The sequence below is a fragment of the Carcharhinus amblyrhynchos genome, chromosome 5 (assembly GCF_965287045.1).
Source record: "Carcharhinus amblyrhynchos chromosome 5, sCarAmb.v2.hapA, whole genome shotgun sequence".
Taxonomy (NCBI): domain Eukaryota; kingdom Metazoa; phylum Chordata; class Chondrichthyes; order Carcharhiniformes; family Carcharhinidae; genus Carcharhinus; species Carcharhinus amblyrhynchos.
This window is the reverse complement of record NC_137328.1, coordinates 53,041,512-53,066,707: the sequence shown is the minus strand read 5'-3', so window position 1 is coordinate 53,066,707 and position 25,196 is coordinate 53,041,512. Positions and strand designations below refer to the sequence as shown.

The following is a 25,196-nucleotide window of genomic DNA, read 5'->3' as shown; positions in this document are numbered from 1 at the left end:
TTTTCTGCACCCTAGTTTAATAATATCCTTTCTATAATAGGATGACCAGAATTGCCCCCTTACCAATGTCTTGTACAACTTCAACAAGACGTACCAACTCCTATCTTCAATGTTCTGACCTATGAAACCAAGCATGCCGAATGCCTTCTTCACCACTCTCTCCACCTGTCACTCCACTTTCAAGGAGCTATGAGCATGTACCCCCAGAACTCTTTGTTCTGTAATTTTCCCCAATGCCCTACCATTAACCGAGTAAGTCCTGCCCTGGTTCAATCTACCAAAATGCATCACCTCACATTTGTCTAAATTAAATTCCATCTGCCATTCGTCAGCCCACTAGCTAACTGATCAAGATCCCGTTGCAATTGGAGATAACTTTCTTCACTGTCCACTATGCCACCAATCTTAGTGTCATCTGCAAACTTACTAACCATGCTTCCTATATTCTCATCCAAATCATTAATATAAATGATAAATAACATTGGACCCAGCACTGATCCCCGAGACACACCACTGGTCACAGGCCTCCCGTTTGAAAAACAATTCTCTACAACCATCTTCTGGCTTCTGTCAAGAAGCCAATTTTGTATTGATTTAGATACCTCGTTCTGGATCCTGTGAGATTTAACCTTATGCAACAACCTACCATGCAGTACCTTGTCAAAGGCCTTGCTAAAGTCCATGTAGACAGCATCAACTGCACTGCCCTCATCTATTTTCCCCTTCGAAAAACTCAATCAAATTTGTGAGACATGATTTTCCACTCACAAGGCCATGCTGACTGTCCCTAATCAGTCCTTGTGTCTCTAAATGCCTGTAGATCCTGTCTCTCAGAATACCTTCCAACAATTTACCCACCACAGATGTGAGGCTCACTGGCCTGTAGTTCCCAGGCTTTTCCCGGCAGCCCTTTTTAAAGAAAGCCAGAACGTCAACATCAATATCAATCAACAATATAATGTCTTTTTTCCTTGTTTATGATTGGTAAAAGTTATTGTTAATGCTAAACTTAAATAAATTTTGTTTGATTAAAAAGCTCCTTAGTGGGTCAATTGAATCAAACCTGAAGTGAAATGTCTCAAGCTTACGCCAGCCGAATTCAAATTGCAAAACTTATGATCCAGGCGGACTTCATAAAACACTTTGGAGTTTCTGACCTGAGTTAGAATATTAGAAAATAATTTATTTCAAGGATACTGTTATCAAGTTTTGTTTTGACAAGAGGTTCAATTGTGAGAGCTGACAACCTCATACGCTATAGAGGCATTGCTGCTTTACACATGAAACATTAAATTGATGTTCTGTCTGTTTTCTAAACAGGACATAAAGATCTCTTGAAACAATTTCAAGGAAGACTAGGATAATTAGCCCTGGCCTCTACTTATCCCTTAACCTACATCACAAAAGCAAATTATTTAGTTATTAAGCCATTGCTGTTTCTGGGGGCTTCCTGGGCAAAAATGTCCTGCCAGATTTAAAGTTTATTTATTAATGTCACAAGTAGGCTTGCATTAACACTGCAATGAAGTTACTGTGAGAATCCGCTAGTCGCCACACTCCAGCACCTTTGGGTACACTGAGGGAGAATTTAGCATGGCCAATGCATCCAACCAGCATGTTTTTCAGGCTGTGGGAAGAAACTAGAGCACCCGGAGGAAACCCATGCAAACACAGGGAGGATGTGCAGACTCCGCACAGAAATTGACCCAAGCTGGGAATTGAACCCAGGGCCCTGGTGCTGTGAACAGCAGTGCTAAACACTGCGCTTGCAACAGTGACTTCCAGAAGTGGTTGTAAAGAACTTTGGGATGTACTGTTATAAGTGCAATTTTTTTCTTTATTTCACTTAATGTAGAGTTAGAGCAGTGCAGCAGGCCAAGGGTAGTGATATTAGCATGAGAACAAGGTGGTGAACTGAAACTGCACACAATCAGGAAGGTCAGGGTCAGGCTAGTGAGCAGTGGTGTTCTGCAAAGGTGGAAGTTGTGAAAGGTAATGAACACAAGCATTTCTTTCTTTTGCTTTTGGTTTAGACTTAAGGATAACCTGATAGAGATTCATAAAATAATAAAAGAGCTGGATAGAATTCTCAATGAGAGATTATTCCCATTTCTCAGACAGGAAAGACATGTTAGGCTGTTCTTTTCCCAAAGACTTGAAATATATGATATGCCCTGTCTGTGTAGCGCACAAGAAACAATACTTTTCACTCTGTGCTAATACATGTGACAATACTAAATCAAATCAAATATATTACTAACTGCTCAGGTGAGTGCTGACTCAGCACGTCTTAGAGAGAGAATTGGATTGGTTCCAAACTCGGGCAGAAGTCGTCTAACATCGAAGGGAGCTAAGGCTTAGAGTGGTTTCAATTGCCCACGAAGGGGGGATGTCACAGAGGTATTTTATGGACTACTTTTTCCCTCTCATTGACCCTGGATATTTTTTGACCTGTCCCATAAAATTATATGGCTGCTGAGATGAGTATGAGGTGTGGGGGGAGGAATTGGAAAGTTTTGCCGGCCATTAGCAGTTATTTGATTCTATTTCCACAATGAGAGGATCTAAAACATTAGAAATCAAAACGGTAAGACTTCTGAGAAAGAAAAATAATGAATTTTGGAAAACAGGAACTAGGAATCAATGAGTTGAATTTCCAAAACACTTGCTGGATATTTTTCTGAACAGTAAGTCCAGAAATTAGAGGTTTAAGCCAGGAATTTTTGCAGTGCTGCTCCTGCTACACTGTTGTAAAATCACTGGGAATGCAGCTGAAATCCCATTTATGTGTTGCACTGGGATTTCCAGTGCAATTTCCAGTGACAGCCTTATTGTTGATTCTATAGTTTTATTCAGTTGTCACAGAGAAGTACAAAAAAGTACAGTTTTCAGAAAAATTAGCCTACTTGAGTTAATAGTCTATTTACTTAATAATAAATGGAATAATAGTCTATTTATTTAAAACAACGCACCTTAGAGGAAGAATATAAACAGTACAGTGGGGTCGGAGAACTAGCCACACCAGATGAAATGTTCAGGATCAAACCCTTCCGTCTGAAAATACAATTTTGTTTTATACAAAAGATCAAAATATATATTACAGGTAACCTGCATTTTCTTTCCAAAGAGAAAACAGACTAGATTAGATCTAAAATATTTAATTATTTGGTTTGGGCATTTCACTCTTCAACCACCATGCCCCATTCTCTGGAACTCCGTTTCTATGCCTGCCCACAGATACTCTTAAGCTTCTTTAAAATTTTTCGCAAAGCCCATCCTTTCAAACAAAGTTTTAGTCACTTTCGCATAAGTGGTACTCACACCTTAAGCGTTACGGTGAGTGAGCGGGTAAGTGGAGCTGAGTCCACAAAAAGATCAGCCATGATCTTATTGAATGGCAGAGCAGGCTCGAGGGGCCAGATGGCCTACTCCTGCTCCTAGTTCTTATGTTCTTTATGAAAAATAATGTGCCAGGAATCTGGCAGCACAACTATTATCCACCTTTTTAACCACAGAGTCATTACATCATGTCCCTAATGCATTTATCATTTGCATTTAACAGAAGACAAGTTCTGGGATTGGGAACGGGTTTTCTATGAATATATTTCTACAGCAACTTCAGCTCAAGTCCTTGAAAGGAATTTTCCAATATTTTCCAGGATCTAGCCACCTAATGAGTCTGCAGCATACCAAGCACGGAATGCTCCAGAGGCATGCAATCAGTTACAATTATCTCTTATCAGTACAAGTTAGTCTAGACCAAAATGGGAAGAAAATATTCACAGATATGTTTCAAGAAGACCAGATGTAGCATGTAGCAACTAACTTCTGTAAGAGAGACAAAGTAGCCTTTTTTTTTGATTTGTTTTATACCTTGGCATCCCTCTGCACCAAGGGACTCCATGTACTGCTGGCATAATTGGTCCTTGTCACTACTTGTTACCACTTCAGAGTAGCTGAGCCCCGTATTTAGCAATGGCAGCAACTGCATGGGAACAGCTGCCTGGACCCCCCTCCTGCTGTACCACATTGACCCCTAAAAGTTTCTATCCCACCAGTGCCACAGTGCTGCCCCCTGAAACACTCTGCAAGCTCGGCACCTCTCTGCCAATTCTACCATTTATGCAGCATCGTGAACAGCTCCCTCCCACTGCTGCCAAGTCATCTTTTTGACTGGGCTGTGGGCCCAGCTCGTGTTCAATGCAACATCTCAAAAATCTAAATCACCTCTCAAGTGGCTCATCAACTGGCTCAGTTGATTGCGTCCCAGCCTCCTCCACTTCCCACCCCCCCACCCCCCAACTCCCCCCATCCCACCACCAACCTCTCAGGCTGATTGTCGGGACTCGAGAGAAGATGCTTCCATTGCCTTCACTAAAGTTCACTAAATTCGCTGGGAGGGGAGAATGGGATGGCTATTTTCCCAGCATGTTTGCCACCAAACCCACCACGGGATAAAACCCAGCCCAGGAGCTCTTTCCTTCTCCACGTATTACTAGACTTGCTGACTATGTCCACCATTGTTTTGTTTTTATTTCAGATTTCGAGCATACACAGTATTTGTTTTTGAAAAATATTGGTAAAAGTCATCTGATATCGACATTATTTATGCCCTTCATGCTTCTTAGTCAGGGACGACCATAAAAGTCATGTGTGGAACTTCAATCCCAGTAGTCTAGAATCACAGAAATGAGCTTTAATATTTCACCAACAAAGATAGGTTACCAATTACCATTACATTCAACTTGATACAGATCTTGAAGTTGGCTCAAAATCATTAAATCAATTCATTTGGCCTTCAATTTTTAAAAATTCATATGTACAAAATAATTGCACTGGCACTTGAATCAATGAAGCTTTTCTGAGGCTTTCTCTTTGCCCATAATGTCAAGGCCATGAGTGCACAGGCAGCTCACCAGTTCTCAAGCCTGTTAGTGACCTGAGCCAGACTCCTTGGCACATCATTTATGAAGAGGTCAGTAGATGCTACGTGTTCAGCCATGTCACATTCAGCCTTGAGAATACAAATCACATCCAATAAAGATTGTTTCTGACACAGGTCAAGTGTCCCTCAGTCCCTACACTGAGCAACAAATGCCAAACATAACACATGCCAGTGCAATAAGCTGCCTGAAGAAGCACGTCACTAAAATGTGCACAATACTCAAGTGAACAAAATATATTATGAATGTATATAGACATATATATTTAATATGCATAACATAACAATGTCTCAACACCCATGCCACCACTGTGCCCTTAATATTTCTTCATCTTTTTTTTACAATCACTATATGTTGATACAACATCAACATTAGTAGTTGAAAGCGATACTCCACTGTGTTCAATGAGGCAGCTGGCCTCTGATGGCCTAAAGCCTGAGACTCCCGAACTGCTGGGATTCTCCTGCTTTGAGGCAGGGGCACCTTCCTCAGCCTTACCTGCTGTCGCTCTAGGTCATTAGCAGAGGATGAGGTGAACTCACTGACCCTAGGAATGTCCCAAGAGTGTTCCCCCACAGTGATTCCTGCTTCCTCCCAGTGTGCAAAGGCACCTCCCTGTGTCCCTGACGGGAAGGGGTACTGACAGGGAGATCCAGTTGGCTCATTCCCCTTTCACAGTGTCACAGCTGTGCTGAGCCCATGGCTAGAGTACAGAGTGCAGCTTTTCGTGCGCATGGGTTGTGTAATAAAGCTGGCTCCCCACAACGGTCACAAAATTCTCTGTGAAGGAAGTTATCCGCTCATAATCCAGAGCTATGGTGGAAGCCAAGGCTTGGCCCAACTCCTCCGCCATCCACGCAAGGTTCTGCATCGTCTCTGAAACCAACACCAGATGTTTCCCTGCCTGTCTCTGCATCTCCAGCTGTCTTACTGTGGCTGAGAACAGGGGCCGAGCATCAGCCTGGGGCTCAGCACGGGCCTGATCCCAAACAGTCCTCCTCCCACAATTCAGGAGCCTCAGTTATCACAGCTTCCTTCAGCTGCTGGGATGTGTCTGTGAAGTGGTCAAGAGTATGTATCCCTGATCCTAGACACAAACCTTTGGAAAGCCACATGAGTGTAACTATACAGCTGGGGGAGAAGCAGATGGCAGTGCATCCTCCAGAGGTTCTTCACCTTAATCAGAAGTGGAGCTGTTTGTTAGCACTATTGGCTTTTGCTTTTTCAGAATGTGGTGATGTCCTGTAGTGGTGAACAGCAAAAAGACATTTAACAAAAAGCTCAAACTATCAGGAAACGACAGTTTCATTTGTGTCTCTAACATGTTGACACGTCAACACCAGCTTGTGGCATTCTCATTCTGCTGGTTGGCTAGTCCAGCACTGCTGACTACAACCTAGCACCCTTCCCTTTCTCCAGCTATCTACCAGCCCTCCAGCTCCAAAGACATAATCACCTCCTCTGCCAGGCTGCCTTAGTTATGCAGGAGGGCCTCCTGTTCCCATCTGGCCTTTCCTGGATGGCCAGGGAGAGAACTTGAAGGAAGCATCGCTATACCATCAGGCTGTTCTTTATGGTGAGACATTCTCATGAATGGGAGGGGGTAGTATTGATGGGAGTCCAAGAACATAAATGAATTAACAGATGAATGGGATAACATTGGGGGTTAACTTATAGAGGGCATCAAGAGAGGTTGGAGGTTTGGAGCTATGTAGAAATTTCCCAGTTGGCCCTCATTACAGCCATACTACCACAGCAATATTGTAACTCTTTCAAGACACTTCAAAAGACTGAAATTCAAAGTGGCTTCTGAATACATCAGATACTTTAATAGATTACAAAATGTTATCCCACTTCCAGAGATAAAAGAGGAACCTCCTTCTGATATTGACTCAGTGTTTGCCAGCCAAGAGATAAACAAAACCCCAATGACACTGTCATTGTAAAAATGTGAATTCTCCTTTTCTAACACAAAAAGCTTCAGAAACCACAGATGGATTTCTGTTAGTTCCTTTGGAAAAGTTTTAAACTAGTATGGAAGGGGAATGGGAACCAAAAGGTAGGCTTAGATGGGTCAGATTCAGGTAAGGAAGTGGGAGGTAGAACTTTAGTTACTGACAGTAAGAAGTCCCAAAACAATAGGTTAAAGTCCAACAGGTTTATTTGGTGTCATGAGCTTTTGGAGCGCTGCTCCATTGTTGGCTTCACAGACACGGCATATATAGACACAGACTCAATTACAAGATCATTGGAAAGCAAGTTTTTGATTAGTGATGTGGTCAGCAACTTGGAAAGACAACAAAAATGAAGACTGAAAAACATCCAGCAAAGGAAATTGACTGGGTTGAGCAGTTTATACTTCAATGCAAGGAGTATCACAAACAAGGCAGATAAACTAAGGGCACAGATAGACACATGGCAGCGTGATGTTATTATAAGGAGGGCTAAAGGAGGGGAAAAATTGGCAGCTCAATAAACCTGGATATGGAGTTTTCAGCTGGATAGGGTGGGTGACAAAAAAGGAGGGGATGGCATTATTGGTTAAAGAATCAATTACAGTTGTGAGCAGGGATGATGTACTAAATGGGTTAACAAATGAGGCTTTATGGGTTGAACTTAGGGATAAAAAAGGAGTATATACAGGCCCCCAAAATAATGAGAGGGAGATAGAAAACATATACGTAGACATATTTCCACCTGTAGGAATAAGTGGGCAATCATAATAGGAGACTTTAACTATTCCAATATCAACTGAGTTTCAAATACCTGAGTCCTCAACCTCTTGCAGATCTCTGCAGTAGCCTTTGTAGCCACAGAGAAATCCCTACTTTACAAATTTACTTCCAGCCAAAACACCAACTCAACCAAGAAACATTGAGCCCACAACAGAGACTCAATAAATTCTATTTTTATAGTTACTGTCTTACCTTCAATTATATCTAGTTTTTGTGTGTGTATGTGATAGCATGGATGATTCATGTGAGTGGGATATCAGGCTTTAGTTTAACCTTCAAGGCAAGTGCGTGTGAGAAATAAAGTAACTTTCTTCATTTTTAATACACAAAAGCTTGTGCTGAGTTGTTTAAATTGACTCAATCACCCCAAGGGTAAGAAAATCCACAACCACATACAAATATATTTGATCATGGGCAATAAAAGGTAACATTTTAAAATTGTCTATGACACACTGCAGGTGGATAATTACTTCTCCCAATCAGCACCAATTCTCCCTGCCTGCAGAAACTCCTTCCTGCTTTGTTGCTTTTCATTTGATTGCTAAAATAAAGTTTTAAAAGTGAAACCTTGTGCAATCATTTCCTCCACTGGGATTGTTTGGGACGTTCAATTGCTTCGTGCTATTGGTCTCCACAACAATATACACAAAAAAACAGCTGCTAAGTACAAATAACGTTCAGTGATGTCTGCCTTAACTACCATTAACTTTTGTTGTTAGTTTAACTGTACGGATATATAATGTCAAATTCATTATAAAACAAAATGATTTCTGCTACTGACTAATTAGACATCACAGATTATCAAAAAAGTTCAAATTCCTTACCTCTGTTTCATCTTTGGCAGAGCAAGTCGAGTCATCTGCAAATGATTGCAAGAGACTAATGCGCCAAGATATACTTTATAAATCTTTTTAAATATGTATGTCTTTTGACAGTGTTCAACTGTGCTAAAATCATACCACAAAATTGAATTGTGAACCTTGATATGAAAGCATATCTAGTCCCCAGTGCCCAGTAGAATGAGAGATATTTTAGCTCATTGGGGGTTAAAGGTGTCTGCTTCCTGTTTCCACATTGGCTGCAACAGACTGATGCATATCTATCACCATAGAAAATTCCTCCAGCTGATACACTATCACATTGTTTGGCAGGGCCTCTAGTGACTGTACTAGATGTTCAGAAATGATCTGAACATGATTCAAATTCATCAGCCAAGGATGGATACAGGCAACAGATTCCCTTCCTTCTCCTGTACTACAACTTTTTAATGTTGATTACCTTCTTGAATCCCCTTTTAAAATTTATAAACTTCAGATTTAAACTAAAAACAGGCAAAGCTTCATTTTCATATCAATCCACTTTTTCAAACTTGCAATAGGCTCATTTACAATGACTTTGCCATTGTGGTATAAGAATCCACATTTATCTAGGTATTAGAATGCAAATTATTGTATTTGCGTAACATGACATACTAAGACACCTGTTTAATGATAGCAATTTAACAATTACAAATGTTTTTTGTTTGTAGATTTTAGCCATGACATAATCAAGAACAGACCCAAAAACTTGAAATAATAACCATCAAATGTCAACTTTAACTACCTGGTGTCACGCACGTCTGGGAGAAGATAAGCAAATTGTAAACACTAGACTACATACCTTGGCAACAGATACCATATTAACAGCGATCATATCATCGATGGTCTAATGTACAGACACAGAAAGATCAGAAAGTGATACATTAGGATTAGAATCAGCACTAGGACAAGTCTTAACACACACTAACATTTTCATATAGCAAATTATAATTCAGGTTTTCTCACAAAATTAAAATTAATAATACAAAACATTTGAAACTGTCTTCTCCACAGTCAAATGACAATATTGGGCGGATTCTCCAACCGTTCATGCCAGCGGGATTCTCCGGTCCTGCTGCTGTGAATGCCAGATTCTCCATCCTCTCTGGCAGCGGCGGTGGGACACAGATGGCCGAAGGACTCCAGCCTTAATTTACCATTGAGCAGTGATGGAAGTAGGGAGGTTAATCCAGCCCATTGGAGTGTTAACCCTGAAGCTACCAAGCAGGAAACTTCAAAACAGTTAATCACCAATGTACATCTATCTAACGGTGCAACTACAATTAAAAAACAATCATGCAAGTATTACAGCTGTAGAAACATATCAATGATTATTCCACTTCAGAATTGTGTCGAATTACGTTGAAATCCACCCCCCACCATCCCCAACTTCCCCACCCCACCACCACCTTTCCAAAAACCACAGATTCTGGCTGGGTTAAAGGCATCAACACTTCTCATCCAAGTATTCTTCCTATGTCAAGAAGCAGTAGGTTTGGACAACAGAAAATGAATGGGAGTAGGGTAGGACTACCAGATTCCCAGTCTTGCCAGTACCACCACAAACCAGCAGGAATCTTCCTCCAATCCATTCACAGCAGCCCTCAGCTACCGTGTCACATATACATAATAGTGGGTTCAAAATGTCCTGCCAATTTCTCTGCTTCTCGCCTCAACTACCACTTGACCCAAGGATCATGAAAAAGAAGTGGTGGTAGATTGTAAAGCAATACCAACAAATACAAAATGTAACTGCTCGAGGAAGGGATATAATCTGTCCACCTCTTCAGGCCCATTACCATTGCACAGAGGGTTCTAACTGAACAACTGCTTCTTTTTAAATTGCATGAGTTTCAGGGGCAGGCCCACCCTGCCCATCCCAATCAGGTATAGTTTGGATGTAATTAGCGGGCTTGAAGCCTAAGTCAAAGCCCTTCTGCCATTCACTCGCCTCTGGGATCTGCACTGGGCAGGCTTTGGTGCTGGTGATGAGCATCATGGACTTTGCGCTTGGACCCTGATGAGGGTCAAGGAGATAAGTGTAGTGCCTAAGTGCTCCTCTGCTGCTGCCAGTCTGCAGAAGAAGGGTCCCCCAAAGATCCAGGAGTTAACCTTGGCACTCTCCTCAAGGATGGGGATCTTATGGCTAGACCACCCCTTCTAGCCCTGGAAAATCTGGAAATCTTGGTGTAGTGATTTCAGGCATCTCTCTGATCAAAGTCTTCATTCTGGTCGGTGTACTGTGAAAACTTTGAAGTGGCCTGGTCACTTTAATCTCCTTGTCCCCTGGCTACTTGGCAAGCTTCCAAACCACAGCACTACTTCATTCTGCAGAAGGTATTCTCCTTTCTCTCTCACGGAAGTCAGCATACTGGGTCTGTCTGTCAGCATACTGGGTGCCTCAATCTCTGAACAGCTGGGCTGGCGGGGGTGTTCCCCATGATGCATAAGGCTGGGAGAATCCCACTCACAGCTGCTGCTAACAGCAGAGGGAAACACTCCAGTTAGATTCAAAGTGGGTATTGAAAAGTCTGGCAGAGAGCAGCATTTATACCCCACAAGGTAAGCGAGGAAGCATCAGGGGCACACTTCGATAGTTCTGACAAAGAAAATCTGCTATGTAGTCTTGACAAAGCTGGACAAACATTTTATGATAAAACTTAACAGAGATATGATTTCAAATCAATAACGTAATCTTTTTTCAAAGTATTAGCAAATGTATGACAGGAACCCACCACATGCCTCAGGATTTTTATACTTTAGCAATTCTCTAAAAGCAACTTTTTTCCTTAAATAGCCAGAAAATGTTTAACTTAAGTATCACAAAACCACTTATGGAGCCATATACATACTGAGTGGGATTCTGCCCCTCCCCATCCCCCCACCAGCCACAGCATGTATTGCAGCAGTGGAGGAGTCCCACCATTTGGTCCTGCTGCTGTCAACAGGGTTTCACATTGTTCACATCCTCCATCACTGGGGAACCTGTGGCGATGGTCAGTCGGCAGGACCAGAAGATCCTGATGGTGGGAATGGTGGCATAGTGGTTAGCACTGCTGACTCACAGCACTAGGGTCCCGAGTTCGAATCACTCTCTGTTTGGAGTTTGCACGTTCTCCCTGTGTCTGCGTGGGTTTCCTCCCAGTGCTCCGGTTTCCTCCCACACTCCAAAGATGTGTGGGTTTGGTGGATTGGCCATGCTAAGCTATCCCTTACTGTCAGGGAGACTGGCTGGGGTAAATGCATGGGGTTATGGGGCTAGGGTCTGAATGGGATTGTGATTTGTACAGACTCAACGGCCTCCTTCTGCAGTGTAGATTCTATGAACAATCGGAAGATCCTGACAACGGGAACGAGTGGAAGATTCCAACAGTGGGAACGGCTAGGAAATCCCACCGACTGTCACATGTGGTGATGAATCTATCGCACATTAAAGGATTGCTTTCACAAATAACTGCGAGATTCCGGCATTAAAAGATGAAAAGAGATATACCTTGTCAACGTCGGTCATTTCAAGGAATCGGCAAGGATTTGGGATTTGCAGCATTCCAACATTATTCACTGCAAGAAAAATGAAAGTTAGTTGTATTTATTTTTACAATATTAAAAAAGTGATGCAAGTTTTTATATACAGTCATTGATCAATTCAACACCCAAATGATGAAAAAGAATCCAACTCAAATCGAGTGAAAACAGCTTTGCACAGTTCTCAAATTCAATTTATAATCCCAAAAGACTGAAAAAACATTCTTGGGAGGGGGCTCAGAGACCACTGTCACCTCCGGATGGCCAGGAACATGGCTGGGCTGTGTCCTGGCATTGCCAGGGTACTGGAGGCACTGCCAAGCAGGCAGATCTGATGTGGTGGCCTCTGAAAGGGATGGTTCTGAAGGCAGTAGGGCATGAAGGGGGACTGTCTGTGAGAGCCCCAATGCCCCGAAGCCAGAAATCTATGTTCGCTGTGGGGTGGGGAGATCAGACCAGTAAACTATGTTTGGGGAGGGGAAAGGCGGGAGGGTATGAGGGTGGGGGAGAGTATCAGGTTGGTGATCTAAGTTGGGGAAGGTGGGGGTAGGGAAACGTGCTATCAATGAGGAAAGGGAGGAGGTGATCTGATATCTATGAGGGACGGAGCGGGATCTTCAATTTCCCTTTGAGTTTAAAAACAGCACCAATCTCTATGAAGCAAGGCTTGCCAGCGTGTTTAGACCAAACTCCTCTCAGAACGAGTGCAAAACTCACCCCCCTTCCCAAAAAGTGACCAATTGAGTGATGATTGCAATCCAATTTGCATTTGTTTTCTCACATGATCAGGAATCCTCCGACCTAAGCCACAGCTGGGATTCTCCGGTCCCACTACGGTTAATGGGGATTTGGCCAAGGACCAAAATCCCCATTCTTCCAGGCAGTGGTGGCAGGATGAATGATGTCGGAGAATCCTGACCTTAGTCATTTTTTGGGAAAATTCTGTCCAAAAGCTGAAACACTCTGTATAACGCTTAAATCTACAAATCTGATTGCATTTTCATGTTGTAGCCATAACAGAGTGTGAAACCCAGCTCCAAACATCCAATGATAATACTCCCTGTTTGAGACAACTGTTTATCTTGCTTGACCAAGTTTCTTGTGGAAATTGTTGTTTGGATTTTGGTCACGGCCAACTGATAATTGAAAACAAGCTTTGAAAGAGATAGCAATGTGGTGGGAGAGTTCAAATCGATTCCTGACAATGTTGGCAGCTGTGGTGGCAGAGGCTATTTATCACTGCTTTCTTGTGGTGAGTCCGGTCAGTTATAGGTGGCAGCAGCCACAGTCTCAGGTTGATGATTGCATTGAGAACTTCACTGAAGTCGTCTTGTTGAAATCGAAATTGGCTCAGTCTAAAGTAGTGTAAATCCTCTCTGGACAGTTTACAAATTACTGTGTTTACCCCAATCCAACACCGGCATCTCCACATCATCTCTTTACAAATGGCAAGGTCATTATTATTTGTTTCAGGCATAACAGTAATTTGTGCCAGAGGATTCCACAACTTAAGTACCCAAAAACACATATTTTTAATTATTTGTATACATTTCTTCAATTTGTGCTCGTCCATTTTGTTTCGGTCTTCACGGAGGAGGACGTGAATAATTTGCCGGGTGTTAGAGATGGAAAGGTGGTAGGACTGGAGGGTCTCAATGACATTATTGTTACTAGAGAGGCGGTGCTCGACAGACTGGAGGGGCTGATTGTGGACAAGTCCCCAGGACCGGATGGAATGCATCCGAAGGTTCTGAAAGAAATGGCGGAGGTGATAGTGGATGCCTTGGTGGTTATTTTCCAGACGTCGCTGGATTCCGGGGAAGCGCCGGAAGATTGGGAAGCGGCTAATGTTACGCCGTTGTTTAAGAAGGGTGCCAGGCAAAAGGCAGGGAATTATAGGCCGGTTAGTTTAACGTCTGTTGTAGGTAAAATGTTAGAATCCGTCATCAAGGAGGAAATAGCGAGGCATCTTGAGGGGAATTGCTTGATAGAGCAGACGCAGCACGGTTTTGTTAAGGGAGAGTCGTGTCTGACAAATTTACTGGAGTTCTATGAGGATGTGTCTAGGGCGGTGGATAGAGGAGAGCCGGTGGATGTGGTCTTTCTTGATTTTCAGAAGGCGTTTGACAAGGTGCCTCACAAGAGGTTATTGCAGAAGGTCAGGGGACATGGAGTTGGGGGTAGGGTGTTAGCGTGGATAGAGGACTGGTTGTCAAATAGGAGGCAGAGAGTGGGGGTCAATGGGTGCTATTCGGATTGGCGGTTGGTGACTAGTGGAGTGCCCCAGGGGTCGGTGCTGGGGCCTCAGCTATTTACCATTTATATAGATGATCTGGAGGAGGGAACCGAGTGTATGGTGTCGAAATTTGCTGATGACGCCAAGATTGGTGGAACGGCAAATTACGCGGAGGGTGTGGAGAGTCTGCAGAAGGATCTAGATGGGCCAGGAACTGGCAAATGGAATTTAATGTTGGCAAGTGCGAGGTGGTCCACTTTGGTAGGAATAATGGTAGGAAGGATTATTACTTACATGGCGAAAAACTGCAGCAGGCGACGGTGCAGAGGGACCTCGGGGTCCTTGTGCATGAGTCGCAAAAACCCAGCTTGCAGGTGCAGCAGGTGGTCAGGAAGGCGAATGGGATGCTGGCCTTCATAGCGAGGGGGATTGAATATAAAAGTAGGGAGGTCTTGCTGCGGCTGTATAGGGCACTGGTGAGGCCGCAGCTGGAGTACTGTGTGCAGTTTTGAGCGCCGTACTTACGCAAGGATATTTTGGCCTTGGAGGGAGTGCAGAGGAGGTTTACTAGGCTGATGCCGGAGTTGAGGGGGTTGAGCTATGAGGAGAGGCTGAATAAACTAGGCTTGTACTCGTTAGAGTTTAGAAGAATGAGGGGAGATCTCATTGAGACATATAAGATGATGAATGGGATGGATAGGATAGAGGTGGAAAGACTCTTCCCGCTCAAAAAAGACAGTAGGACTAGGGGGCACAGCCTCAAGATAAAGGGGGGGCGGTTTAGAACGGAGTTGAGGAAGAACTTCTTCACTCAAAGGGTGGTGAATCTCTGGAATTCTCTGCCCGTTGAAGTGGTGGAGGCTGCCCTGCTAAATATTTTTAAGACGCGGGTTGATGGGTTTTTGATAAGAGAGGGGATTAAGGGTTATGGGGAGAGGGCGGGAAAGTGGAACTGAGCCACGACAGATCAGCCATGATCTTATTGAATGGCGGGGCAGGCTCGAAGGGCTAGATGGCCTACTCCTGCTCCTATTTCTTATGTTCTTATTACCCTCTCAGAGACTGCCAGGGAAAAAAATATCACTATTGACCCCATCATATTTCTAATCTTCAAGGTCTTCATCATTACTTCTTCACAATCTCAACTCAATGTGAACAGCTCAAACCACTCAGAGAATCATAGAATCTTACAGTGCAGAAACAGGCCATTCGGCCCATGAGTTCGCAATGAACACAATCCACTCGGGCCCTATACTTATAACCCCATGCATTTACCCTAGCTAGTTCCCCTGACACTAAGCGGCAATTTAGCTGGCCAATCTACCTAACCCGCACATCTTTGAACTCAAATCTCTTTTCATAACTGTGAACTACGATAACATCTGAAGTTCAATACATGATGCAAAATGTAAGACCAATTTTGCATGCTATATAACATATGTGTTATATAGAACAGAATTTGATTATTTCAAACCTAATTTCTGATGTCCAAGGCAGTTGTGGCCAGAATCGGCTCCCATAATCATCGAGTGAACTGGTATGTCGATCTACATAGGATTTCACTTACTTACCCAGGACCCCAATTTCAAGTCCTTTCAGATTTTCTTCAATGTGCTCATAAATGTCCCTTTTAGTAAAGTTAGCCTGAACTGCCTTTACTTTCCTTCCTGTGGCATGTTCTGTCAATATACAAAAAAGAATGTAATGTTACATATTAAAAATATACACCATTCAGCATTCAACTGAACTTTACAACAAAAAAAGTTGCAAAAGTATCTCAACTAATTTCCTGGGTATGACTGATTTAGTAATTTCAGGATTATACACCTTAATGTTTCTAACTTGTATGTTATAATTACATTGGAGCTTCTATCTACTGAAATTCTTCCCCAGCATTAGTTGACCTTCACAAATACATTTCCTTTTTTTTCTCATTTTAATCAGTATTCCCTGTTATCTAATGCTCTGCTGCTCTAGCACTAAAACACCTCTATTTAGACTAGAGAGAGGCTTCCATGGCTGATCTGTATTATTTTCTACAGTTGATGAGACTTCGGTCTCATTTTCACACTATCAGTAATGCTGCACATTTCCACTTCCAACATTGTTCAACTCTCCCCCTGTCTCAGCTCATCTGCTGCTGCAATCCTCATCCTTGCTTTCATTACCTCTAAACACAACTATTCCAAGACAGTCCTGGCAGGTCTCCCATATCCTATCCTTCATAAATTTGAGGTTAGCCAAAACTATGATGCCCTTGTCTTACTTCACAGCAAATCACGTTCCCTTATCAGTCCTGCTGACCTACATTGGCTTCCAGTCCAACAGTGTTGCAATTTTAATATTTCCATCCTTGTTTTCAAGTCTCCCCATGGTCTTGCTCGTTCCATCCCTGCAAACTCCTCCAGAACCCCAACCCTCCAAGATATCTAATTCTGGTTTATTTTGCATTCCCAATTATAATTGCTCCACCATTAATGTTCAAGCTTCAGTTGCTGAGGTGCCAAGTCTGAAATACTTTTTGTTGCACCTCTCTTTCTCTCTACATCACTTTCATTTTTTAAGGCACCCCTTAAAACCTACCTTGATCAAGCTTTTGATCATCTGACCTATTATCTCATTATGTGGCATGGTGCTTTATAATGCTTCTGTGAAGAGCCTTGGGATGTTGTTAAAGGTGTTATACTATATATAAGTTGTTGCTGGACCCTTGCCCAATAAAAATGATAGATTCAGTCTTGAAAATTTCAATTGATCCAGTGCCCATAGCTTCTTTCATCTCATATTGATTCTTCTTTGTGTGCCAATGCACTTCCCAATTTCACTCTTGATTGGCCCAGTGCTGAGATTGTGCCTGTTTGTCCTGCCGTATAACTCCCACCACCTCACTGCCACTGCATGCCCGAGAACGTTATCAAACGCCATATGGAATTCCATTTAGACAACATACAAAATAGACATTTCCACATTCATCTTGTCAGTAATATCCTCAAAGGTTTCACCAAGATTTGTCAGGCAAAATCCACCTTTCACAAATTTATGTTAAATTCTCTAATCAGCTTATTTTGTTCAACTACTCCTTGAAAATTGATTCCACCAACTTTCCCACAACACAGGTCTATAGTTTTCTGTTCCCCCCACTCTATTCTTAAGTAATCCTGCATTCCACTTACCATTATCACGTACTCCCCTCCTTTAGTTCCTCCTACATATCCAATTTCTGCTTGTTCACAAATTGTTCTGTCCTTTCCCCTATCACATGAAAATCCCAAAGGAATAATCCATGACCCTCAACTCTCCCTCAGTTACATGGTGATATCAGATATGGGGTCAGATTTCATATGCACAGAGCTAATACCCAGTTCGCTCTCTTCAGTATCTCTCTTTACTGTTTCTGTACTTGGCTGACATGAATCATCCAGCTTGATATCAGGAAGACTCATCCCCAGTTTTAACTCCATTTGGCAGAAATTGGGAGAGGGGGTGGGAGAGTTAAACTGCATGCAAAAACATATCCCCTCTGACAGCAAAACTTTTCCACTGCATCAGAACATTAATCGAAAATTTTGATCAGACAAGCGGGGACACCCATAGGATAGCTGGGAGGTCCCATTTCAAATGAAAAGTCAGGATTCAATTGGTAATCTTAATTGGAGACCCAAGAAAATTGTTTTGGCTTCCCAGTCCAGCCTGACCTGCCAGGAAGATCATAGTGGGCCAAAAGAGACAGTCAGATTTTCAGGCCTGATGAAAGTCTTCGACGTCCTTACTTGTCTCAAGCACACACACACTCACACACACCAATCCCCCACCCCTCCACCCCTCAGCTCTTCCTTAAGTCCAGAGGCCCTGGCTGCTGAATCCCACTCCTGCTTTGGTTCAGGCAGGCTAGAAGGGAGGTTTCTGGAAATGATCATTAGATCAGCAGAGCCTCCACATTCCCAGACTCCCCACCTCTGCCACCTGCTTCATGGCTCACATGCATTGTACCATGCATCCCTTTAAAATCAGAGTCATCGGACAGGATTTTCCATTCCTGTTGATGTTAGATCGGTTCGGCAATGAGAATGGAAAATATCGCAAGAAGCACAAAGTCACATTTTGTGCCAACATGAAAGCCTGCCACAATTGGCCCCACCCTCACCCACCCCATTCAGCTTTCCAGTATCGCTCCTCCCATTAAAAATAATACAAATAGATGAGACTTAAACATTGTTCGAGTAAGAGAACTTTTTAATTATAAAAAGTGTACAGAAAAAGGAAATGGAAAACACTACTATAATTTTTTTTGTCTGTTTGTGTCTATTGCAAATAAACAATTATAATTTTGTGGTTTCATTCTTCAACACAACAAAAATGTTCTCAGGGTATCTGTCAGTATTCCTGAGAGGCCAAAAGGGTCGGGAAGGCTTGGGAAACATTGACTTATATAGTTTATGCAGTTTTCTGTCAATCTCACACCAAAGTTATGGGGGAAAAGCATTAAAGAAATTCTCAATGGTGACATTTAGTTGCAAAAAAATAAGTTTAGAGGAGAAAATGGGCATCTTACCAATTTCATCTGCAACCTTTATTAGCTTATCCTTAGTTCTGCTGATAAGGACAATATTAAAACCACGTTTGGCAAACTGTGGAGAAAAGAAATACTGGATAGCATCATGTGGCTTTAAAACAGTTACAAACTGACCCAGTTCCTCCCTGATCAATACTTTCAGCACTCAGTTCAGAAGTAATCTCACTCAGAAAATTATTACAGGACCAGCTACAGACCTAGGTGGACCTGGATGCAAGTCTGTGGTGGGAAAGGCAATTTACAGGTAAATTAGATATAAAATGTAATGACTTCAATTAGGCCATTGAGGTTGGCCTATGGAAATATGAACAACCTGATTAAGGAGTCACTTGATGGGCCAACCAGGAAGTTATTTCCCTGTGTTTAACAGGGAGAGCCAGTTTTTCTGGCACTCCTGGGGGGTAGACTGTTGAATGATTGGACTCTGTGTACTGCTGTTAGGAATTGTAAATAAAAGGATTCTGGTGAAGGTACTTCTGCCTCCAAAAATTTACTATGTAAAGAAAAGGAATCAATTAGATTGGAGTGTCACAATAGGAAGCTAAAAGCTCAGGAAGCTTTTAGAAAGCCAGAAAAGCATTTTGAAACTTAAGCCAAGGCTAACAGCAGGAGATATAAAACTGCTACAACATACTATGATACCATTCCCAGGATGGGGAGACAGTGGCACAGTGGTATTGTCATTGGACAAGTAAACCAAAGACCCTGGGCAGATGGTGGAATTTTAATTCAATAAAAATTTGGCATTAAAAGTCTCGCGATCACCATGAAACCATTATCAGCTGCTGTAAAAACCCATCTGGTTCCTTTAGGGAAGAAAATTTACACTCGTAATTGCCCTCTGAAATGGCCTAACAAGTGACTCCGCTCAAAGGCATGAGCAATAAATGCTGACCTTGCCGGCTATGCCACTATGTTTTGAAAAAATTTTAAAAACAACCATCATTGCAGCATACCTGCAAAACGATACAGCCAAGTTTCAAACCCTAACTGATTGTGGTGATCTTTTTATGCTATCTTTAGGTGTCCCTGCAGAAAATGGCCAAACTTTAAGCTGCATGTTTTTCATTGTTGGCTCTGATCCCAAGCAGATATCTGATCTGTGGGTATTTGAACAGTTGAGACCAAGCAAAGAATTGTTAATGAAAACTAAACAAGAGTACAAATAGAAGTCAGCAATGTACTCACCTACATGATAAATTTAGGAAGGACAAGAAGCTATGGACTCAGAATCAAATGTTCAAATGTCCAGTATCAATGTTCTTGTTTTAGTTAAAGATAGTGACAAATCAGAACGTACAGATATCAATTGGGGTTTTACATGCACCACTTGAAACTACTGGTCTAAAATGATTTGTTGTGTCTAATTTCAGGGCAGTGACTCAGTAAATGACTCAGTAAATCAAATGCAAAACCAGTTTTTAACCCATCAACAACAATGTGATCACTCAGTACCAGAATAATTATTCTCTTCAGAAAACACACCTGGAAATTCTTGATATGCAAACAATTGCAACTTAAATAATATCAAAAGATACTCAAAGGAAGCAACTAGGAGTTCCGTAACTTATGCAAAATGAAGAAATCATGGTGAGGACTCACCTCGAATGCATATGCTTTTCCAATGCCATCTGTACTACCAGTGATGACTGAAAATAAATAGAATTAAGTGGTAACATAACATAGCACATCAAATAAAATTGTGAATAAAAACTTTTATCTCAAAAAGCAAATAAAATAGGGATCATGGACTGCAGGGATAAATTTATGCATTGTGCCTTTGGGGCAGCACAGTGACACAGTTGTTAGCATTGTTGCCTCACAGCACCAGTGACCTGAGTTCAATTCTGGCCTTGGGTCACTGTCTATGTGGAGTTTCCAAGTTCTCCCCGTGTCTCCATGGGTTTCCTTCGGGTGCTCTGGTTTCCTCCCACAGTCCAAAGATGTGTAGGTTAGGTTGGTTGGCCATGCTAAATTGTCCCTTTGTGTCAGGGAGATTAGCAGAGTAAATACCTGTGGTTACAGGGATAGGGCCTGAGTGGGATTGTTGTTGGTGCAAGCTCAATGGGCCAAATGGCCTCTTTATGCACGGTAGGGAATCTATGACTCTAACTATTATTCATTCCTGGAAATAGCTGCACTCACCAAGTTACACATCGGAAACTCAAGCATGCTAAAAATGATCTGAAAATTATGGGCTTTCCACAAACTCCACAAACTTTTAAACCTTTACATGAGAGGTGTGTGATCATTTATTGTCAATGACAATTTCATTTTCTGCAGATATACAACAGTGCTGGTTGTATAAATCATGAGACTGGTTTCTCAACAATTGTCATATATTTAAGTGGTTGCATGATTGCTTTAAAAGGTCACATGACTTGATTATGAGGTCATTGAGATGTTTCACAGGCTTCTGTCTTAGTTTTTTTTTGTTCTATGCAGAGAACATCCCTCTCAATAAACCTGCTATGTGTTACTTTGAACTTTTGTGTACAAACCATATCTTATTAAGTAAGAGCAGGAGTAAATCATTCAGTCCCTTGAGCCTGCTCAGGAAGTCAATAAGACTTGTTAATTTGTTAAATGTGTCCAGGAAGGTTTTCTGGAACAACATGTAGATAGTCTGACTAGAGAGAGGGCTTTTCTGGACCTGATCCTAGGGAATACACTCAGCCAGGTCATCAAAGTTACAAATGGGGAACATGTGGTGAACAGTGATCACATTCTGTATGTTTCTGGATATTCATGGAAAAGGCCAAGTGTTGTCCTAGGGTTAAGGCATTAAATTGGGGAAGGGCTAACTATAGATTAGGCAGGATTTGGAGGCTAGTGTTTAGAAGGAGCTGTTTGAGGGTAAATCTACATCTGGCATGTGGGAGTCTTTCAGGAAGCAGATAACTGGAGTGCAGGACAGACATGTGCCTATGAAAATGACGGACAGGAAAGGCAGGATTGGGAACCATGGATGACTAGAGAAATTGCAAGCCCAATCAAAAAGAAAAAGGACGCATACATAAGGTCTAGGCAACTAAAAGCAGTTGAAGCACTTGAAGAATACAGGGAAAGTAGAAAAGAACTCAAACAGGGAGGGCAAAAAGGGGTCACGAAATGTCCTTGACAGACAGGATTAAGGAGAATCCCAAGGCATTATATATATAAGAGCAAGAGGATAGCTAGTGAAAGAGCTGCTCCACTCAAGGACAAAGGAAAGCAATTATGCATAGAACCAAAGAAAGTAGGTAAAATCCTTAATGAGTGGGACATGTTGATTGATGGTGTCTCGGAGAGGTATGTAAACCCTCGAGAGCAAGTCATCATTACGAAGGGACAAGTGTTAGATGTATGAGAAAGCATTAAGGCAAACAAATTCCCAGGGCTAGATATCAGCTATCCCAGCTTACTGAGAGAGACAAGAGAGGAAATTACTGGGTCTCTAACAGAAATCTTTGTTTCCCCATTGGTCATTCATGACATCCCAAAGGATTGGAGGATACCCAATGTTGTCACGTTGTGTAAGAAGGATAGCAAGGATAACCCAGGTAATTATAGGCCAGTGAGCTTGATGTCAGCGATAGTGAAATTGTTGGAGATGATTCTTAACATTAGGATCTATGCACATTTGGAACTCAATGGTCTTATTAGCAACAGATACCATGGCTTTGTATGAAAGAGATCATGTCTCACTAATTTGAGTTTTTTGAGGAGGTGACAAAAATGATTGATGAGGGAATGGCTGTGGAGGTGATCTACATGGACTTTAGTAAAACATTTGACAAGGTATCATATGGCAGGCTGGTGCAAAAGTTTAAATCACACAGGATCAAGGGTGAATTAGCTAGCTAGATTCAGAAGTGGCTTGGCCATAGAAGACAGAGGATAGTGGTGGAAGGATGATTTATGAATGGAAATCTGTAACTAATGGTGTTCACAGGGATCAGTGTTGGGACCTCTGTTGTTAGTAATATATATAAATGACTTGGAAGAAAACATAACTAATCTGATTAGCAAGTTTGCGGATCATGCTAAGATTGCTGGAGTTGCAGATAGTGATGAAAACTGTCAGAGAATACAGCAGGATATAGATAGGCTGGAAAATTGGACAGAGAAATGGCAGATGGAATTTAATATGGACAAATTGGATGGTAGATTCAATTCAGGTAGGAGCTATAAAATAAATGGCAGAACCTTCAGGAGCATAGACACACAGAGAGATCTGGGAGCACAGGTCCCCAGATCCTCAAAATGGCAACGCAGGTGGAAAAGGTGATGAAAAAAGCAGATATAGCATGCTTGCCTTCATCGGCCAGAGCATCAAGTGTAAAAGTTGGCAAAATATGTTACAGTTGTATGAAACATTGGTTCAGGCACATTTGGAATTCTGTGTTCAATTCTGGTCGTCACACTACCAGAAGAGCATGGAGGCTTTGGAGAGAGTACAGAGAAGGTTTACCAGGATGTTGCTTCATATGGAAGGTAGTAGCTATGAGGACAGTCATAAAGTCATAGAGGTTTACAGCATGGAAACAGGCCCTTCGGCCCATGCTGCCCTTTTTTTAACAACTAAGCTGGTCCCAGTTCCTGTGTTGGGCCATATCCCTCGATAGTCATCTTACTCATGTAACTGTCTAAGTGCTTTTTAAAAAAACAAAATTGTACCCGCCTCAACTATTACCTCTGGCAGCTTGTTCCAGACACTCACCACTCTTTGTGTAAAAAAATTGCCTCTCTAGACCCTTTTGTATCTCTCCCCTCTCACCTTAAACCTATGCCCTCTAGTTTTAGAGTCCCATGCCTTTGGGAAAAGATATTGACTATCTTGCTGATCTGTGCCCCTCATTATTTTATAGACCTCTATAAGATCACCCCTACGCCTCCTACGTTCCAGAGAAAAAAGTCCCAGTCTATTCAGCCTCTCCTTATAAATCAAACTATTAAATCCTAGTAGCATCCTGGTAGAGACTAAATAGACTGGGATTGTTCTCCCTGGAAAGATGGGAATAGAGGGATATAGGTTGTTGGTCCAGATAGGACAAGGTGATCAGTGCAGCCTTGGCGGGCCGAAGGGCCTGTCCCTGTGCTATATTGTTCATTGTTAATTAAGATCATGGCTGATCTAATTTTAACCTCAACTTCACATTCCTGCCGATCCCCCAGTAAACATTCATCCCCTGGCTCATAACTCTGCCTTAAAGATATTCAAAGACTCCATCTCAACCAGCTTTTGAGGAAGAGAATTTTGAAGTCTCACAACCCTCGAAGAGAAAAATATTTTCCTCATTTCTGCCTTAAATGAGCAACCCATTTATCCTCTCAACATTCACCCTGTCAACTCCCTTCAGGATCTTTTATGTTTGAATCAAGTTGCCTTTTACTCTTCTAAACTCCAGTGGATATAAGGATAACTTGTCCAACCATTCCCATAAAACAACCCTTCCATTTTAGGTACTGATCCAGTAAGCCTTCTTTGGACTGCTTCCCATGTATTTACATCTTTTTCTGAATAAGAAAATGAAAATTGTACACAGTATTCTAGATGTCGTTTCACCAATACCCTGTATAGTTAAAACATAACCTCCCTACTCTTGTATTCAATTCCTCTTGCAATAAATGATAACATTCTCTTAGCTTTGCTAATTATTTGCTAAGCCTGCTTACTAACCTCTTTCTATACATGCACCAGGGCACCCAAACCCCTCTGCATCTCAGAGCTCTGCAATCTCTCTCCATTTAGATAGAAACAAGAAAATAGGAAGAATGGACCATTCAGCCTTTCAAGTCTGCTCTGCCATTTTTAATATGATCATGGATGATCCCCTATCTCAATGCCATACTCCAGCATTCACCCATAAGAATTAGCCTGCTGAATCTTTGCTGCACTCCCTCTATAGCAAGCATATCCTTTCTTAAATAAGGAGACAAAACTGCACACAATACTCACCATTCTCTCATCAAGGCCCTGTAGAGCTACAGTAGGACATTCTTGCTCCTGTACTCAAGTCCTCTTGCCATGAAGGCCAACATAACACTTCCTTCCTAATTGTTTGTTGCACGTACATGTTGCTTTCAGTGACTGGTGTACAAGCACATCCTTTGCACGTCAACATTTCCCACTCTATTGCCATTTAAATAATACTATGCCATTCTGTTTCTCCATCCAGATTAGATAACTTCACATTTATCCATGTTATACTGCATCTGCCATGTATTTTCCCAAATCTCTCAACTTATCTAAATTACCTTGAAGCTTCTTAATATCCTGCTCACCATTCACCTTCCCATGACGTTGCATGTCATCAGGAAACTTAGAAATATTACCTTTGGTTC

General features: G+C 42.0%; 1 protein-coding gene across 1 annotated transcript in view; it reads right to left on the bottom strand.

Annotated features, from left to right (window-relative positions):
• Positions 1-25,196, bottom strand: part of hsd17b3 (hydroxysteroid (17-beta) dehydrogenase 3) — a 65,012-nt gene that overhangs the window by 27,086 nt on the left and 12,730 nt on the right. Inside the window, exons 2-8 of the mRNA XM_080189677.1 lie at positions 20,472-20,518; positions 18,849-18,924; positions 15,868-15,975; positions 12,029-12,096; positions 9,338-9,382; positions 8,503-8,537; positions 2,973-3,054 (exon numbers count right to left, since the gene is read on the bottom strand). Coding sequence (XP_080045803.1) covers positions 2,973-3,054; positions 8,503-8,537; positions 9,338-9,382; positions 12,029-12,096; positions 15,868-15,975; positions 18,849-18,924; positions 20,472-20,518 — 461 coding nt within the window. The remainder of the gene's footprint in view (positions 1-2,972; positions 3,055-8,502; positions 8,538-9,337; positions 9,383-12,028; positions 12,097-15,867; positions 15,976-18,848; positions 18,925-20,471; positions 20,519-25,196) is intronic.